We start from the raw sequence: 13,687 nt of genomic DNA, 5'->3' as shown, positions 1-13,687 counted from the left end.
TCCCAGCCTACAATAGCAAACAAAATGAATATTTTTTGCAACTTGGAAAAAAAACTTGAGGAGGGAATTACATGGGAGAGCTGATACGCTAATGAAAGGACACCAATCACTCAGAAGTTGCTGTATTTAAGGGTTTGTGGACTTAATATTTTTTGTCAGAAAAAGCCAAATTAAGCACAAGCCTCAACTGCATAAAGCAGCAACTCAACTAAAGTAATGAGACAAGAGAGACAGCAAAGACAGAGTAGGAATGTTGGAGGAAATCCTAGCTTGGTCATATCAGGTAAGATGCTCACCTCCGCGGTGATCTGCTCCCTAAATGTTTCCACCTGTCGTGTTGACAGGTCAAAACCCAGATAAGGCCTCTTTAAAATTCAGCAAATGACAGCTTTCATACACAGTCATCATGTCTACGCTGCAGACCCCGTGTTGTTCATCTCATGTGAAGGCCTAATGTGTCCCTGCAGCAGGTTTTCAGGTGGAGCACATACAGAGACAAAGATAAGAATCATAATTTACTGTACACTAAAAAGGAGTCAGAACAGCCATTGTTTAAAACATCAAAAAGAATCAAAGGTCTGTGAACAGCACTAAAGACACTCCTGCAAGCTCTTTCTTTTCCCTCTAGCTGTGAAATGCCGATAGTTGTCGTCATGTGTTTGGCCTTGTTCCCCTTCTGAGAAGTGGGGAAGCTGAGAATGCTGCTCATCCTCTGAGACAACCACTGAACAGTCTTCTTTTAAAGGCATTTTGGCTGACTGCTGTCTCGCCTTCTTTATTTGGCAAATTTGTTATCTCTCAACAAACTAAAAAATAAACTGAAACTAAAACGTTTTTGACATTATATTTTCTGTAAAATATGTCAAACCTTATTCTTTTTTTGTCTCCCACTATAACAGTGATAAACTGATAAAAATGATAAACTGTTGGAAAACTGTCTCACTCGCTCACTCACTCAAACACACCTTAGTTTTCAACTCACTATCAAGCTTAAAAAAAATTTGACATAGTTTGAAACAAATGTCACAAACTGCTCAAATATACGTCAGAGTTAATACTTAAGTGATAAGTGATGTTTTAATCACGCCGCACGCACCGGTTCCCCAAGAAGATTACGTAATCAGATCGCGACAGGCAAAGTCAATGGGTACGTTGGATATAGGCGCCGAATTGCCAACTTGAAACGGACAGAGACGTTGCCACCATGTTGGACCGGGCTAGACTGGACATTAAGCAAGTGCAAGTCAATGCCGAAGCTCGTTTTATTTTTAGAATAAAATGTATTTTCTTATTACGGTTTTAACAACGTATGATAAGTCAAACCCGTAGCTAATAAACGTGAATTGTTATGATTCCATATGACAACTACTTTTCTGCCCGTAATTTACGTCATGTATTCCTACGTTGACAGAAACTCCCCTCTTGGGTTGGTTTTTCCCATAAAACCAGCGCTTCTGCGTTTCGTTTCCAGGCCGGTCTTGCCCGGTCCAATATGGCGGCAGTATTAATGTGCCGAAGCTATGCGCTTTTCATTTTTTGCTTCCGTGGGGACGTTCTACAGGACTGTTTTTGTACTGATGATTTAAATTATAAAGACTTACATCAAGCTTTTAAACACTGAGCAGCAGGGCGGAAATACGCAATGTTTCTACACGGAAGTGTAGTCACGGACAGCTAATTGGCGCTACCTGAAACCTTCTCACAAGTTACTGCTATGCTTTCGATGTGTGTTTCAGAGTTTTGTCGATTTGCCGAAGGTGATTGATTTGTAAGAAACGCGGAAGCAGACTTTCGGTTATTGCAATATTTCATAAGGTGCTGTTTTCATCGCGGAGTAAAGTTTTTTTTTTAAAGAAGAGTTTTATTTGACACCGAGGGAAGGAGGACAAAGGAGTTTTTAAAACATTTTTTTTTCTAGTTAAACAATGGCGTGTGAAAGAGACGGTATGTCAGGTAAGTTTAATATTAGGCAGCATTCACGCCATTCTTTTAATGCATTCATTTAGTCATTTTAACACGGAAGATAATTATTATTTTCCACATCATAGAACCGATTTATGTCCCCAGTTGCTTAAATAATTATATGATTTAACGATACCTGGTATTTTACAAGAATTTCGAGCCTGCTGACAGAACAACCGTAACATTTTAACTTGTATGTTGGTTTTATTCCACCACAGATGAGATGATTGGGGAAGCGCTGATCAAAGAGTGAGTTTCTTTTATTTTTATTTTATTTAACACTAACATTTATGTTTTCATTGCTTTACACGTTGTCTAAGAAAAAAGCAAAAAACTAGTAGCAATACTTTAAGGTTTCATTAAAATCTAATAACTAATATGGGATAAGATCCGTGCAGAGTTTCTCGGTTGTTTTAATGAATATATCAGTGCAGAATGTACAGAAATACTGAACAGTTTTGTCCTTACAAGGTAGAGCAGAGCAGGGCACATATTTTCAACTCATTTGACGTATATTTACTTATCTACAACTTTTATAAATTCATTTTACTATTATTTATTTATATAACTCTTAAACAATAAAAATCTTAGGTGTTTTATTTTGCACTTGCATTCAATGATAAGGAAACAATTCTCATAGCCATTTTGCTTCAAAATGTTCTTGTTGACATTTTGCTTGCCTTATACCTCACTTTTAAACTTTACTTCCTCGATAAAAGCATCTGCTAAATGACAAAATGTATATTTATAAAAATGATAAGTATGTAATACTACTCATGTTTTTATCTAAGCAACACATTTCTGTCTAAATTAAGGCTTTAACTCTGTTTCTAGCACCTAATCTTAATGTACTGTACAATGCCATTAAAGGGGTTTATTATCAGGTATTATTTAGACATAAAATTTGAAAAAAGCGTCTTATAGTGGCATCTGTGTTGCTCAATATATTTATCATTGTGTATTACAACTAAAGTAGAGTAAAAAAGGTAAATTAAGAAGTGGGATAAGCTGAGCTAAGCAAAATTTTAGTATCAACATGTTGGCTTGTTGCACTATGTTTGAGAGGCACCTGGTTGCAGAGAAGTTGGGTTACTTTCAACCATCCCCGGAAGTTGTCTGCTTTGTCAAGGAGGACATTTTCTGGAGGTCATTATAGATTTTGTCAAGATGCATCATGATTAACATCTTTCCACCAATATTTGCTACTGAATCGTATATAGTATAGTTGTTGAATTAGCCACACCTGACCTGTTTTTTTTTTTTTTAATGTTTATTTTCATCAGCCCAAAACTGTTATTTGAAAGTGACAATTCTTACTTTTCCTAACTTAAATCTGCAGAGTCCAGATTTAGTTTCGTTAGCATTTCACATAAACAGCTCTTACCATTTACAATAAATCGCAACAACCATAAACCTTGTGTAATCTACGGTTTATGGTGTATGTCATATCATGACTCATATAGAGAAGACAGTAAATAGAACTTCTTCAAACTGGCTGTGCTGGTCTCTGCAGTGTTTGTAGCTTCCTGTCATCGTATGCATAGGAGGAAGCACTGTAACTAGTATTATCATGTTAGTGAAGCATCAACAGAAAAAAAGGCTAAACAGTACACACTGTTAGCTTTACTGAGGATGAGTATGGTAAATATGTGGTACTTTGGTATTGGATACTAGAGGTGGAAACACCTGGGCCGGCTATGTGTGCACGTTTTTTTTTTTTTTTTACGCGTGTGCTAGTGACTGGTGAGATGACATTCAGAAAGTACAGGAATTTTAAACTAGTTAAAAGACCATAAACAATAAAGTAGGTAGTATATCCATTATTGTAACGTGTATAAATTCTTCACTCTTTCTCCCTTTTCCATCATTACTCCTTCACTAATGCAACCACAAGGGCATATCCAGTGTCTTCTCGTGCCAGTCCCAAGTCTGGATAAATGCGGAGGGTTGTGTCAGGAAGGACATCCGACGTTCAACGCATGCCATATTAAACATGCAAATCATGACTCCCACTCCTTCTCTCTTGTGCTTTCTGTTTGTTTTTTTCACTTCAGCAGAGCCAGAGTTAAAAAAATAAATTAATGGTACTCCAAATCTTTATCACATCACTATTAGTTGTATTATTATGATCAGGTTACTGTGACTGACCACTACCAGACAGTTTTAGTTTTCTGTCATAACTGTACCCAATCATTTCCTGGCTAAATTGGAAACCAAATCCATGCGACAGCTACTCTTAGTTTGGACAATGGAAAAGCATGTCTGAACCATCCTGTCACATCCCAAGATGCGTTGCTGCGAAGTTTATATAGAGTGGCCACTTCATGATGTAGACCTGTACAATCTGATGCAATCCAATACAGCAGCTCTGCAATGAATTCTACCCTCTCATTTATTTTAAAAAGTGAGGCCAAAACATTAGAACCATTTTTGTCTTTGTTCAGTAACTAATTTAGTTTTTCTCAATTGTACAAAAACTTGTTATGAGACTGAGATTTTTTTTTTTTTTTTTTTTAATAAGATGTTGACTTGGTGTAGTAATTAGGTTTTGTAATGTAAGCAAAGTTTTATGATAAATGTTTGTAAATGAACACAAATCAGAACATGAATAATATCTGATGTAATGTGAAGTGGATCATGTTGAAACAAGACACTTTTCTTATTCTAAGGGGTCAGTTTGGGTGAGTGCTCACAGTCTAATTTTTGTTTTTCCTCTCTGTCTTCTAGGGTCATAGAGGAGGAGCTGAAGGACATGCCTGATAACTTCCAATTGCCCACTTCATTGGCTGTGGACGTCAAAAGTGAACAGGAAAAGAAGGTGGTGACCCAGCTGGCCAAAATGATTCGCATCGTTGGTGACAAAGTGCAGGACGACAGGGCGTTCCAAGAGTGAGTTTCTCAGCCGCTAGTATCTCAGTTCATGATAGAAAACTGAAGACCTAACATCATTTTTCCATTTTTCTCGGGTTTATATCTGGGTTTTAGTGCAATTGACGGGATTGCTCGAGACCCTGTGTCTAAATGGGTCAGATTTAGACAAGTGGCAGACAAGGTGTTTGAGCATGGGATCACCTGGGAGAGGATTGCTGTGCTCATCTATGTTGCTGGCAGGCTGGCTGTCAAGGTGGGTTTCTCTCTTTTTGTTATAGATAAGAATGGGTCACGGCGAAACCTGTTGCAGAACTTATTCTGAGCTTTCTTTACTCAAGTTCTTATTAGTTGATGGTCGTTATCGTGCATTTAACTCCAGAAGCTGAATGAAAGGGTCCACACATTCCTTTTTATTAACTTTAGCGGAAGCACTCTAGTTTAATAATTAAACTAACTTATGAATATAAAATTCAAATAACCTAATTGGTTTACTAAATAACTGTATTGTTTGTAAATTACTTTTACGTATAAAAAAAACAGGTTGATGGAATGATCCCATAGTGTAACTGAAATAAATGCATTAGCGTGACTGTGTACAGTAAAACTCATGTCTGTGTGTCTATCAGATGGTGGAGATTCACCTCCCTCAGTCAGTGAGGGATATCATAAGCTGGACTGTGGAATTCTTGAAAAACAATCTCCTGGTCTGGATTCAGGAACATGGAGGATGGGTATGTTAGACCTTTTATTTCTTTTCTTTTCTTTTCTTTTCTTTTCTTTTATTGTTTTTAAAAGTGGCAAAGCAGAACTAGAACAGTGTACGTGTGTCCACAGATCAACAGTTTTCCGGACCTTGCGGTGGCATCAATACAGCGCATGTCATTAATGAGCTCTCCAAGCTACAACCTCATCTTCTTTTTCATCGCTGGACTGGGTCTTGGAAGCTTTATCACTTGGAGACTGACCAGATGACTGAGATGCATGTTAGCTAAGGAATTATTATTCTCTATTCACACTCTGCTTTTAAATTGTTTTCAATTATCTATGCAACATTCGAAGGGACATTGTGTCAAAACAATCTTTTTATTTGCATAAAGATGAACGGTATCATGTTAAATATTCTAGGTTGTGCTTAGATCTATGAAACATAAAATTTAAACATGGAGAAATATAAATTATAGCAGCCGAAATGTACAACCCCAATTCAATTTGGGAGGATGTGTAAAACATAAATAAAAACAGAAAGCAATAAAGCAAATCATATCAAGCAACATTTTATTCACAATAGAACATAAACAACATATGTTGTAACTGACATTTTAACATTACATGGAGAATATTAGCTCATTTTGAATTTGATGGCAAGTGACTGTGACATAGTCCTGAATCTTCTACCAAGTAGACTTTAACACACATTATGCTCATTCCTGTTGTTTTTAGGCTGACTAGCACAAAGGTCCAGTAACAAAGTGCCACTTTATAATTTATAAAAATATATAAATTTATAATTTATATGTTTTGATGGGTTACACAGTTTACATCATTTTGGCTCTTTGCCATCACAGTGAAAATTTAGCCATATGTGTTTAGACTAGGTTTAATTAAATTTATTTTTGTTGTTAGTTTCGGGTTTTATTCCCAGAAATATTGGAAGAAGCATGTAGGAATTATATATTTAGATATAAAACCCAATTGTACAGATTCAGATGTGATTGAACTGAAAATTATATAAATTAAATTCTGGAAATCATGTACATCGGATATTACGTTTTCTTCCAGCTAATTTGATACGTTTCAAAGCTTTCGTTACACAGAATTCTAAAGTTTACATGGTGTTGTCAAAAGGTACAAGTTATATTTTTTTTTGTAACTCAGAACATAGCTTTAAAAAGTTTTTCCAGAATCATCACCAAACCATCTGAATAACAAAATGTTTTTGCACAATAAAAATGACTTTAGCCACTTTCTCCAATTATGTCTCTTTTGTACTTGTAAATAATGTACTTTATGTTCTTCTTCCTTAATTTGGACATCATTTCTTAAAGAATAAGGTAAAGAGGTAGTTTTTTTTATACACAATATTTTATTATTACAGACTTGACCCTAAGTACTTAAAGTCCTGCACCTTCTTCACCTCTGCTCCCTGTAACCTCACCGTTCCACCTGGGTCCCTCTCATTCACACATTCTGTCTTGCTGCGGCTAAGCTTCATTCCTCTGTTTTCCAGAGCAGACCTCCACCTCTCTAGATTTTCCTCCACCTGCTCCCTGCTCTCACTACAAATCACAATGTCATCTGCAAACATCATAGTCCATGGAGATTCCTGTCTAACCTCATCTGTCAACCAGAGCAAACAAGAAGGGGCTCAGAGCTGATCCTTGATGCAGACCCACCTCCACCTTGAACTCCTCTGTCACACCTACAGCACCTCACCACTGTCTTACAGCTCTCATACATGTCCTGCACCACTCTAACATACTTCTCTGCCGCTCCAGACGTCCTCATACAATACCACAGCTCCTCTCTCTGCACCCTGTCAGACGCTTTCTCTAAATCTACGAAGACACAATGCAACTCACCTTCTCTGTACTTCTCCATCAGCGTCCTCAAAGCAAATACTGCATCTGTTTTTCTCTTTCTAGGCATGAAACCATATTGTTGCTCACAAATACTCACCTCTGCCCTTAGCCGAGCTTCCACTACTCTTTCCCACAACTTCATTGTTTGGCTCATCAGCTTTATTCCTCCGTAGTTGCCACAGCTCTGCACATCTCCCTTGTTTTTAAAAGTAGACCCCAATACACTTGACCTCCATTCTTCTAACATCCTCTGAGTGGTATGTCATCAAGACCAACTGCCTTTCCACACTTTATCCTCTTCAACACCCTCCTCACTTTACTCTTATAATTTTCTAATCTTTGCTACTTCCTGCTCCACATCTTCTATGTTCACTTTCTTTTTCCTCATCCATTAACTCTTTAAAGTACTCATTCCTTCTTCCCATCACACTTCTTGCACCTTTTAGTACATTTCCATCATTATCTTTAATCACCCTAACCTGCTCCACATCCATCCCATCAAGTGATCAAAAGACTCTGAACCCCAATTTATAGTTGCTCCTGTTGTGTTGACCAGCTGCATAGCAGCTCCCCCATCAGTGTGTAATTGTGAGTGTGAATGGGTGAATAAAGAAGCTGTGTAAAGTGCTTAAAGTACCAATAGGTAGAAAAAGCACAATATAATGATGGACCATTTACCATTTGACTCATATTAACAACCACTCTTCTCAAATTTCAGATTATATGATCTAACACCAAAATTATACATGGCATTATTTCATGTTAGGGCCCTAAAACAAATCATCAAACAAATCAAATGAATTCATAATAATGCAATAGTAATATACAAAGTAACCTAAATCATAATTCTCCCACAGCTAGTTTATACACGGAAGCACTAAATGGTATGTAACCTTGGGCATCTTGAGATACCCAGTCCATATTAAATGTGTGCATTACACACAGGGGCTTCAGTAAAGAGGCCACAACATATAGCATATACCCCAAAGCTACTTTCTCTCTTTCACAACTGACACATTAAAGTGATGAACACATTAAATCAGAATTTATTAGAATTATAATAACATATTGTTTGAAATAAAATCATACTTTGCTTTGACATTTCTGCACCTATTACTTATAAATGAAACGAATAGATGACTGATGAAGGTACAGTACTGACCGATCATTTGCAAACTGTCATGAAATAGGAAATTTAGCAGATACTGTGTCAAGCTAAAAAAAAAACCTCCAGATCTGGGTTTCAGGTAACAGGACCTCACCTCATCACCAGGATTACACTGATAGGCACCGTGTATAAATTACTGTTGGTATAAATTGGGACTAAGAAACCATCATGTCAAACCATGTTAACTGTTGGAGGACACAGATGTTTCCTTAATCCAGCTTTACCAACTTAAAGTTGACTTTTGCTTCGTTTTGGAACTTGTCATCTTGATGCAATACCCAGAAACTCCTGTGGATGGCAGCAGAATAATAGGCAGCCCATTGATGCAACAACAGCCCATCCTGGTCCTGCCTGTTTAAGAAGTGTTATCTATAGGTTAGAGTCATTTTAAAGCACGAACGAGCACAAATGTCATTTTAATCTGCTTTAAGAAGCTCAAATGTATGCAAGCGTTGATTTTTGTGTGTTAGATGATAAAGGAGTTGTTTACCTTGTTTAATACATGCTCCCCTGTTTCTAAAAACGTGACTGAGTCAAGTCCTTTATCATCTAAGGCACAAAAAAATCAAAGCTTCATGGACATAATTTTAATAATTTCCCACTGTAAAATGTGTAAATATGTGTTGACTAATTAGAGTGAATTGCATTTTTAAAGCCAGATGGATAGACAGCCAATCCTGTTTATCCATTTGTACAGTGGCAAACAGTTTTCAGATTTAAGAGATTTATGATTTGTGCTTATGCATCATAATCAATGAGGCTCCTGGTCACTGGTGCATAACACAGTAACTTTGCCTCATCTTCAACCTTCTGATCTGATCTCTCTCTGCTAAAATCAATATTGCTCATACATTATGTTACAATTTTACCACCTGAAATATTCAGTTACATGTCCAAAGAGTACAGTCAATATTCTAATTCCCACCTGCCACTGCAGATTTTTAATCTCTCAGAAGGGGTCTAGGGATAAATACAGTTCATGAGGCCAAACATACTGTGTATATATGAGTGTATTGTGATCTAACATCCCCCCTGCTTTCACTTCCTCATGTGAATTTCAACACTATAAACAGTCTATATTAGGGAATGGCTGGTAGATGCAGGCAGAGCCTCACATGCAGAGGCTCAGAGGGCCACAGGTCAGTGCAATAGGAACATCAACAATAACAAAAGGTGGTAAGGACTGATATTAATAATTTGAATTGTGATAAACACAAGCACATAGAAAGCTGCAGGTGACGCACAGCGTAAACACAGGGCATCCGTCACTCTAAGGGCATGGAACATTCACGGCCAATACAGTGATCCCGTGATGGGAAAACACATACCGAAAACATGTGCGACACACAGCTGCTACTGTCTGTAACACACACACGTCTGAGAGAGATGGAGTTGGAAGGGGAATGTGAAGCACATGCTGTTTACAGTTGACTTCAGTATTTGTGCACAGCTGTGCAGCAAGCTACATGCACATAAGGTGAAAGGTGTTAGCATCTAAAGTTGTGTAAATGCGTTAGAATATGGCCACAACATTACAAAATATTATTAGTAATTTTAAGTAAAAATATATTTCAAGTAATTATCTGTCTGATGTACTACTCCTATATACTGGGTCCTACATGTACTGTAGGTAGACAGGCATAAGATGTAATGTTGGAGACCAGTTGACCCCAACTACAACCTCCCTAGTGTGAACAACTACATCACTTTGTTGGTGATTGTTTTATAGTTAATAGGGAAATCCAACCCAAACACCCAACCTTCTCTGCCTCCGTCCAATATACCCAGATTATAAGATAACTGATGTGTTTAGAATGACCAAAAAATAAAAAAGTAGAACCCAAGTGTTGCAGACAGTACAGGGGTTTACCTTCAATCCTCTACAGGAAACATGTCCCTTTAGATTTTCCACCACTGCTTCAGTTTGAACACATGACCTATGCTGTTTTTAGTAATTCACCCCACTGGTGTTTTTTAAAACTCAGTATGAGTATATTTATACAGTATTAGCAAATGACCCCCTCACTCACAATAAAATGCAGTTCGTTCCTACTTAGGGTGTAAAAGGAACAACAATAAGCACTGCAGGTCATAATCTCTTTATTTCAGCAAGTTAAACACACACCTAAAGTGTATTTGTTAGTGTTTTCACTAGAACCATGCTCTAAAATATATCTTAACGTGGGAAGGTGCTGTCAAAGTCTCAGCACTTGATAATTTGGTGTAAAAGAAATAATCTTGAAAAATTTTACTAATTTATAATCAATATATTTGTGAATTAAAGTAACCACTTATTTTCAAAATAGGTCAAATAGGGCGTATCAGTTACTTTCTTACTGTGTAGATGTCATAATTGAGTATCTTGAAAGGCAGGTTGGGTCAACACATGAAAAATATAAATAAAATCTTAAAATAATAAACGTTGTTTGACAATGTAAGTAATTCACTCACCAGGATCAACTTAAGGTGTGTGATGGGGATCCAACAATGCACCCTGTGATTTGTGGATACCACAAAATGAATATAATAATAACTAAACATGTCTTGTTGCTTGTCATTACCAAGAAAAAGAAAAAGAACTGCATAATATAAATGTACTTTGTTGGTCTTACATAACTTGTTTAGCTTTAAATGTTGGAAAAACAAAGCTAAGCATGTATAGATTTAATTGATACAACCCAGATTTCCCCAGTTCCCAGTATCCTAAATGTAGTAAATGTCTGTAGGTTTGCTGTAGCGTAAAACATAAACAAGTATTAATTTACAGAAAGTGTAGTTTAGTGCATCAGCTCAGGTTAAAGAATATTATGATACAATGTTATGACATTTATTATTCTCACTCATCACGTTTGCACATATCATTGTTGGCAACACCATAGACAATAATATGATGTGCAAGATAAATTGTCCAACATTCAGCGTTTTTGTCAGGATGAAAAGTGATAAGAACATTATTGTAACATTTAAATTGTGTGCAGGTAGTGTTATGATTCTTTTCACTGCAAAAAACACAACCTCAAACTTCTTGAATGACTTATTAAGACTCCACAACAATATGAAGCTCGTGGACATACACCCCAACACAGGTGAGGCCTCTGTGGGTGCAGAAGATGGATGTAGCCCCATCAATGGCTTTAATGCTGACAGCAGCTACAAAGAACTAAGGAAACTGTTAGCTGCATGTGTACTGGATCAAATGCTCTTTTTCACTATTGACTCTCAAACCAACATGTGGACAATGATCCACAGTGGCGACCCTGAACTCACGGGATGAGCCAAAAGGACAAAAAATAAATAAACTCTCTGTCCCTCTCTCAGACGCTAATGCTTTGGAAAAGCAATTTAACGATTAATGTAGTAAGTTACTTTTGACAAGGAGGAATAAGTAAAGCAACAATAATAATTTGGCCCATAGTAACAAGTAATGAGTAATGTCAGAGGTCACTCCAAAAGATGTTCTGTACAATGTGCAAAGATACACCTGAGACAATCCATCAAATAACAGTGAGCAGCAAAACGCTAGCAGGCATAGCAAATGTGACCAAGTGGCTGGTTGTAATGTAGAGAAACATCTGTGCTGAGTCCAGGCTGGAAGTCCTAAAGTCAAAATAGGATACACCTCAGAACCTGCAGGAATTCAAACTGGCAATGGCCAACCAACTAGACGTAGTAGTGGTGAACCAACACAAGAAGGCTGTAGTGAAAGATGATAGCAATCATCTCATGATTGCTCAAGTTTAAAAGGTGAAGACACAAGTAGTCCCTGTGGTGACGGAATCACTGGAAGCTGTGGCCGTCAAACTGTAAGAGTGGCTCCAGCAGATTTCAGAAATTATATCATGCAAATAAACAACAATATATAAACAAGATCCAGAAACAATGCCACCTTCTTGTAGCCCAAGCCCATTAAAAAAACCACCTGACTGGGTATTAGTGGACAAGTCAAAAGCCAGCATCTGTGATGATGTAGGATGGGTTCAATTAGCCCATTGCATGAATTTGCAATGTTGCTATTGCAATCGTAAAAGCACTGCAACATGCATTGCAATATTTTTGAAAAGCTGCCAACCGAATGGATAACTTGCACATCTATGAGGGCTCCACTGCTGCTGAATCGTATATACAGGTTATTACAACAGCATAGCTTGGTGGTAAAAGAAATGCAACCGCAAGGGGGCACAAGCCAGTGTCTTCTTGTGCCAGTCCCAAGTCTGGATAAATGCAGAGGGTTGTGGCAGGAAGGGCATCCGACGTAAAACACATGCCAAATCAAACATGCGAATCGTGACAAAGGCTTCCATACCGGATCGGTCGGGGCCCGGGTTAACAACGACCGCCACCGGTGCTGTTGACCTACAGGGTACCGGTGGAAATTGGACTACTGTTGGTCGAAGACGAAGAAGAAGAGGAGGAAGGTGTGTTCGTAGGCAGAGAGAGAAGAGGTAAGCTAAGAATGTAGGACTGACAGTAGGGACTTTGAATGTTGGTACTATGACAGGGAAGGCTAGGGAGTTGATCGACATGATGCAGAGAAGGAAGGTGGACATACTGTGTGTCCAGGAGACCAGGTGGAAAGGTAGCAAGGCTAGAAGCTTAGGAGCAGGGTTCAAGTTGTTTTACCATGGGTCAGATAGGAAGAGATATGGAGTAGGAGTTATATTGAAAGAGGATTTTGTGAGGAATGTTCTAGAGGTGAAAAGAGTATCAGACAGGTTGATGAGCCTGAAGCTGGAAGTTGAAGGGGTGATGTTCAATGTTGTGAGTGGTTATGCCCCACAGGTAGGATGTGAGTTAGAAGAGAAGGAGAAATTCTGGAGTGAGTTAGATGAAGTGATGCAGAGCATCCCCAGAGGTGAGAGAGTTGTCATTGGTGCAGATTTCAATGGGCATGTAGGTGAAGGGAACAGAGGTGATGAGACTGTTATGGGCAGGTTTGGTGTTCAGGACAGGAACGCAGAAGGTCAGATGGTGGTTGACTTTGCAAAGAGAATGGAAATGGCTGTAGTAAACACTTTCTTTCAGAAGAGGCAGGAACATAGGGTGACGTACAAGAGCGGAGAGAGAAGCACTCAGGTAGACTACATCTTATGTAGACGTTTTAATCTGA

The 13,687-nt window shown here is 38.0% G+C and overlaps 1 protein-coding gene across 2 annotated transcripts; it reads left to right on the top strand.

Annotated features, from left to right (window-relative positions):
• Nucleotides 1–1,183: 1,183 nt before the first annotated feature.
• Nucleotides 1,184–6,041, top strand: LOC137100330 (apoptosis regulator BAX-like). Of its 2 annotated transcripts, none has more exons than XM_067478090.1 (6): nt 1,184–1,944; nt 2,181–2,211; nt 4,690–4,851; nt 4,948–5,086; nt 5,460–5,564; nt 5,668–6,041. In XM_067478090.1, the coding sequence occupies exons 1-6, from the start codon at nt 1,926–1,928 to the stop codon at nt 5,803–5,805; spliced, it is 594 nt and encodes a 197-aa protein (XP_067334191.1). In that variant the 5' UTR covers nt 1,184–1,925; the 3' UTR covers nt 5,806–6,041. The 2 variants fall into 2 exon arrangements, with proteins under 2 accessions (XP_067334191.1, XP_067334190.1); XM_067478089.1 differs by having other exon boundaries at nt 1,186–1,953.
• The last annotated feature ends 7,646 nt before the right edge of the window (nt 6,042–13,687 follow it).

The sequence above is a fragment of the Channa argus genome, chromosome 15 (assembly GCF_033026475.1).
Source record: "Channa argus isolate prfri chromosome 15, Channa argus male v1.0, whole genome shotgun sequence".
In the NCBI taxonomy this organism is placed as follows: Eukaryota; Metazoa; Chordata; class Actinopteri; order Anabantiformes; family Channidae; genus Channa; species Channa argus.
The sequence above is the reverse complement of the archived record's forward strand: the minus strand, read 5'-3'. Positions and strand labels throughout refer to the sequence as shown.

What these genes read in the sequence shown, in the direction of transcription:
- LOC137100330 (XM_067478089.1), top strand. Translation starts at nt 1,926, where the DNA reads ATGGCGTGTGAAAGAGACGGTATGTCAG. An exon ending in GGGGAAGCGCTGATCAAAGA is followed by an intron (nt 2,212 to 4,689) that starts GTGAGTTTCTTT and finishes TCTGTCTTCTAG; the next exon opens with GGTCATAGAGGAGGAGCTGA. An exon ending in GACGACAGGGCGTTCCAAGA is followed by an intron (nt 4,852 to 4,947) that starts GTGAGTTTCTCA and finishes TCTGGGTTTTAG; the next exon opens with TGCAATTGACGGGATTGCTC.